This window comes from Lathyrus oleraceus, chromosome 4, assembly GCF_024323335.1.
Source record: "Lathyrus oleraceus cultivar Zhongwan6 chromosome 4, CAAS_Psat_ZW6_1.0, whole genome shotgun sequence".
Taxonomy (NCBI): domain Eukaryota; kingdom Viridiplantae; phylum Streptophyta; class Magnoliopsida; order Fabales; family Fabaceae; genus Lathyrus; species Lathyrus oleraceus.
Window position 1 is genome coordinate 493908050 of NC_066582.1, and position 6730 is coordinate 493914779.

A 6730-nucleotide genomic window follows, 5' to 3' on the forward strand; every position below is an offset into this window, starting at 1 on the left:
TTTTTGCCAATTGTGTCACTATGATTTTTACAAGGATTTAACCAAAAATATTTGGATTACTTTGAGGCTTTTTTCTAGAGTGGCCGAAATGAGCACGGGTGGAGTCCTTGTAGCCTTGCATTATATCCATGCCTTGAAGCTTTATCAACTTGATGTCTACGATGTCCTTTTACACATAAATCTAGATTAAGCTGAAAGCCACTAAAACATGTCGGTAGTAGACCTGTGAAGTCTCTCTGGACCTATCATGCATAGGGACAGTACGATATCCATTGCGGGGATACTGATATTAGTACATGATACAGAGATTTAAAATAAATAAAAGTATGAATACATTAATAAAAAATAATTTTTTTTTATAAAATATATGAGCAGATAATAAAATTGTTAGGTCATACAAAACATTATTATAAAAAGTTAAAAATAATAATAAAAAAATTATGACACATAAATATATTATATTAATATTTGAGAAAGTTTAAAATTGAATAATTTAAAAAAATAAAATAACATGAGACAGTCCGATATTGATACTTCACCTTTTTATATTTCAGAGTAATCTTTGTATTAAGTTTATTGATCTTAATTCAACTCTGATGACCGAAGGTACAGACAAGAAATGCTACTAATACGAGTATTTAAACTGTATTCATTTGGCAGCATAATGTTGCATAAAGTCTGGTGATGATGTTAATAGGTTGCAGTGTCTGTCATGCTTGTTGGATAAACAGCAACCTTGTTAAGTTTTACTTGTTTCTTTCGGGAGTGGTGCCACACTTTCACAAGAACAAATTCATGAATTACTTTTGGGTTTGGAACAAATCCTTACCCATACCGTATTTTATGGGTATTTAAAGTATCCATATCAATATTTATTCTAATAAAATATAATATATTATTTGTAATTTATTATGTCAGTTTAAATTTTTAATAATATTATTAAAAGATAAATAAATATTTATATTAAAATGTGTATAAGATTAATAATGATCCATTTAATAATGTATATATAATAATAAAAATAAATATATAAAAATATATAATGCGGGTATGAGACGAGATATATATTAAAGTACTTGTATCCACTTTCATACTCGTTTATTTAGTAGGGTAATTGGACCTATTTTGCTGGTTCATTTTTATGATATTTATCGAAAATGAGTCCAATTACCCTCGTTCATCACTTCTTTCTCTTAAATAGTGTTGTCAATTTTAAGATGCATGTAAATAACACACATCGTAACTTAGACAGTTACACAACAAAACTTGGTAGAAAATTGGATGATTCTCCAATACTATAATTAAAATTTCTTTTTCATCTGATTTCCTATAACAACTCTATTGTATAGAAAGAGAGCTTAGTTCCATTGTTTGACTGCAGAATGTTGTTCGTGTAATACCTAAAATTAATATATATATATATATATATATATATATATCATAGTGTTTAAATTAAATTTATCTTCATATTTCTAATCTTTATTGTTTTTGTTTAAATAATTGATGGTACACAAGGTGATAAAGATGAATAATGAACGAGAGAGAAGAGAGAATAATAACAAACTTCCACTACTCTTGAAATGGTTATAAAATGGTTACACAGAAAAATGAACACACATACATTCAATTTGTTCACATCATTCACTTGCTTAAATACAAATGATACTTTAGGAGAAATACTAAATTACCCTCTAACAAACTTTGTCTACAAGTTTCTCAAAATATGAATTAATTCTAACATCATCCCTTAATTCATATCCAGCTTAACCAAAACTAACAACACCAATTTCATCCCTCAAGCGGAGAAATTGATCAGTCTTGATCGCCTTCGTTAGAACATCTGCCAGCAGCTTCTGAGTGCTACAGTGCACAACTTCTAGCATTCCATTTTGAACCTGACTTCTCAGAAAGTGACATTTTGTCTCAATATGCTTGCTTCTCTCATGCAGCATAGGATTCTTGGCAAGATTGATTGCAAACTTGTTATCAATCATCAGTTTCAGAGGCTTGTTTACTTTGATCTTCAGATCCTGTAGTAAACTCAGAAGCCACACAACTTGACAGGCAGTCACAGCACCTGCAATATATTCTGTTTCACAAGTTGACAAAGCAACCATTGGTTGCTTCTTGGAATGCTAAGAAATAGGACTTCCCAGAAACTTAAACAAGTATCCAGAAGTAATTCTTATGTCAACTTTGTCTCCACGCCAATCAGAATCTGAGTAACTCGGAAATTCTGAGTCAGTTTCAACACTAGAAGGGAACAAAACTCCATACTTCAGAGTTCCTTTTATATACCTCAGAATTCTGATACCAGCTTGGTAATGAGACCACTTCGGTTTACTCATAAACCTATTCACAGTTCCAACTGCATAGCAAATATCAGGTATGGTATTACACAAATACCTCAGAGACCCTACCAACTGCTTGAACATTGCCACATCTACATTATCACCATCGGAATCAGAATCCAATTTCTGATTTGTATCAGCAGGTGTGACATCAACTTTACAATTCAGCAGCTCAAACCTTTTCAGAAGCTCAAGTTCATATTTCAGCTGATGTAAAATCATGCCTTTCTCAGAGTACATAATCTCCATCCCTGGAAAATAAACCATATTTCCTACATCAGACATCTCAAACTCATTCATCGACTCCTTCTTGAACTTAGATATCTCATGTTCACAACTTCCTATTAGCAATATGTCATCAACATACTGACACACCAGAATCATATTGCCTTCAGAAGTATGTTGAACATAGACACCATACTTCATCTCACATTTATGAAATCATTGCTTCTTGAAAAATGAATCAATTTTTAGATTCCAGGCTCTAGGGGCTTGTTTCAGTCCATACAAGGCTTTGTGTAATATGTACACCATCCCTTCCTGATTCTTTTTCTCAAATTCAGGAGGTTGTGACACATAAACCTCTTCTTCTAATGGACCATTCTGAAATGCAGATTTCACGTCTAAATGCATCAGAGGCCAATTCCTGTCAGCAGCTATCGCAATCACCAACCTGATTGTTTCATGTCTTGCTACAGGTGCAAACACTTCAAAGTAATATAACCTAGGTTTCTGCAGAAAACCTCTTACAACTAACCTTGCTTTGTGTTTTCCAATTGATCCATTTGGCTTTAGCTTCACCTTATAAACTCATCTAATTCTGATGGTTTTCTTGTTCTTTGGAAGTTCTGTCAGTTTCCTAGTCTTGTAGCTCTCTATGGCATCGAGTTATTTTTTCATGGCCTTCAGCCAGACTTTCTGCTTGAGAGCTTATTTTGTACTCACAAGTTCAGAGTCTACTAACATGGCACACTGAATAATTTTCCCTTCAGAATCTCTTCAGTATCTTGCAGCATGTTAAACTTTGCAAACCTTCTCAGAATGTTTCTGATTCTTTGTGGCCTCTGAACTTGTTCAGAACTTTCTGATTCTGAAACAATATCAGATGCTGGAACTCCAAAAGTACCGACTTCAGAAGCATGGCCACCTTCAGAATCTGGAATATTCCCATAATCTAGACTACCACCATAATCTGAATCACCATCATAATCTGGATCAGAATCAGATTCTTCCTCATAATCAATCTCGCCTTCTAATTCTGACTCACTCTTAGAATCATTTTCAGGATCTGACTCATCTTCAGAATCAGAATCAATCTCTTCAGAAGTTAACTTTGCACCGGAGTTCGATTGAGATTTGCTCCAATCCCATACTTTTGACTCTTTCACAAAAACATATCTGTTGACTTCAACCTTATTAGTGAATGGACAATAAAACTTATAAGCACATGTAATGTGATACTCCACCAGTAACATCATCTTGCTTCTATCATCCAGCTTCTTTCTAGTAGCATCTGGAACGTGTTTATAACAGACAGAACCAAATACTCTAAAAAGACTCACACTTTTCTTATATCTAGTCCACCTCTCAAAAGGAACAATTTCCTTCAGCTTATTGGTTGGACACCTGTTGAGCACATATGTTGCAGTGGCAACAACTTCTCCCTACAAAGTGTTAGGAAGCTTCTTCTCCTTCAGCATGCTCCTTGTCATATCAAGCAAATTTCAGTTTCTCCTTTCAGCAAGACCATTGTGTTAAAGAGTATATGAAGCAGTCACTTCATGCTCAACTCCATTCTCTTCACAAAACTTCTTGAACTTTGTAGAGTTATACTCACCTCCACCATCAGTTCTAAGAATCTTCAGGGTCTGACAACTCTGTTTCTCAGCCTTCATTCTGAATTTCTTAAATTCAGCAAACACCTTGTGTTTGAACTTTATAAGGGATACCCATGTCATCCTTGTGAACTCATCCACAGATGACATAAAGTATTTATTCTCTTCTAGTGAAGGTTCATAAATGGTCCACACACATCAGAATGCACTACTCCTAAAGCATGTTTTGCTATTGGAGCTACTTTTAATGCAAATGGAAGTCTTGGTTGTTTCCCTCTCATGCACACATTGCATGACTTTTCTGGTTTCTTAATTGCAGGAATTCCATGTACCAGTTTCTTTGAATTCAGATGTCCTAAGCTTCTGAAGTTCAAATGACCAAATCTTTTGTGCCATAACTCACTTTTCTTTACAACACTTGTTGCGATAAGGCATTCAGAGTCTGCAGTTTTAACATTCACCTTGAATGTTCTATTCCTTCCCTGTTCTGACTCCATAATCAACTCCTGATTATAGTCATATAGCTTCAAAAGATTGTCTTTCATGGTAACTGAGAATCCATTCTCAATTAATTGACCTAGACTCATCAGATTTCTCTTCATCCCAGGAACATACCAGACGTTCTGAATTAACGCAAATTTGCATTATTCATAATCATTCTAACATTCCTCATTCATTCAACATTCAAATACTTATCATCAGCACATCTGATCTTAGTCCTCTTCCTAGAGTCAAAATCAACCAGCCATTTCTTATTTCCAGTAAGATGGTTTGAACAACCAGTGTCCATATACCACCAGTCTTATAGAGACACACTATCAGAATCAGAAGCCATTAATAGCACATGTTCATCATCAGAAGTTCTAGCTATATTTGCTTCTTCTTATTTCCTCTCCTTGTTTGACCAATAATTTGCAGCGAAGTGGCCAAACTTCTTACAACTGTAGCATTGGACTTTTATCTTGTCATACTTCTCCTTTCCCTTCTGACTTCCAGAAGTTGAGGTTTATGACTTCTAAGACCTATCATGTCTTTTCCTGGCTTCTGACCAAGACTGCTTCTGGTCTTTCTTGACAAAAGAACCTTTCAGAGCCTACTCCACCTCTATCTCAAAGGTTCTTTCAGACAGACGCAAGTTTTGTGCCTCTAAACTGCTTTGCAGCTCTTCTATTCTCATGGTGCTCAGATCCTTAGAATTTTCAATTGTTACAATGATGTAATCAAACTGAGGAGTAAGAGATCTAAGTACCTTTTCAATGATACTTTCTTCAAAGAGAGTTTCTCCACACGACTTCATCTCATTTGTGATCAAAATCACTTTAGAAATGTAGTCAGGTATCTTCTCATTGTTCTTCATGTTGAGATTCTTATACTGCTTCCGTAGAGACTGAAGCTTCACCTTCTTCACTGATGCATCACTATTGTAGCACCGCACCAGTGTGTCCCACGCAGCCTTCGTTGTCCTTGAATCAATAATTTTCTCAAACACGTTTACATCCACACACTGATGGATGTAGAACAACGTCTTCTGATCCTTCTTCCTCATATTACATTGAGCATTTCGTTGCGCATCTATTGCATTTTCTAGAAGTACAACCTGAACGTAACCATTGTTGATGAGATCAAGAACATCTTAAGCTCTAAACAACACACGCATCTGAATCATCCAACGATTCCAGTTCTTGTCATCGAACACTGGAAGCTTGGTACTCAGATTACCATTTGTGTTCATTTTCAACCTTGTGCAATACACTCAGATCTCACCTAAACACAGTATTTCCCAATCCCGCAGAATCAAGATATGTGATTCTGTTACGATTCTGAATAGAAATTCACTGTTTCACTCGTGTTTCCCGTGGTGTTTCCATGTGGATTTGAACCAAGCTCTAATATCAATTGTTGGTGCACAAGATGATTAAGATGAACAGTGAACAAGAGAGAGAACATACAATAATGACAAACTTCCACTACTCTTGAAATGGTTACAATATAGTTGCACAGAAAAATGCACACACACACACTGCAAAAGGAATAAAGGTACAATTTATTCACACCACTCACTTGCTTAAATACAAGTGAGACTTGAGGAAAAATACTAAAATACCCTCTAACAAACTTTATCTACAAGTTTCTCAAAATATGAATTAATTCTAATAATAGTTTCCTCCATTTTCAGTTATATATATAGTACATATTTTCAGTTATATATATAGTACATATATACAGGCAGGGTCGGCCCAATCATATCGGAGGCTCCGTTCTAATTACAAAAATAGGTCCAATTTTTTTTTAAAATACAATTATAATAATTAAAAAATATATATCAAAAATACAATTATGTATTAATTAAAAATAAATTTAATTATAATTATTTTGAGTTTTGATCAATCTTGATTTTTGTATGTATTAAGTTTTTATCATAACATTTCTTTCAATTATTGAGTTTTTTTAATAACATTTCATTTATTTTTATTAATATTTATGAAAAAAAATTGAAATTTTTAAAATTTAGGGCACTATAATATTTGGGACCCTATGCTGCAG

General features: G+C 34.2%; 1 protein-coding gene across 1 annotated transcript; it reads right to left on the reverse strand.

Annotated features, from left to right (window-relative positions):
- Nucleotides 1-2135: 2135 nt before the first annotated feature.
- On the reverse strand, nt 2136-2651 carry LOC127138183 (secreted RxLR effector protein 161-like). The gene has a single exon (XM_051064577.1). It carries the CDS (start codon nt 2649-2651, stop codon nt 2136-2138), a length of 516 nt encoding a protein of 171 aa, XP_050920534.1.
- Nucleotides 2652-6730: the final 4079 nt, after the last annotated feature.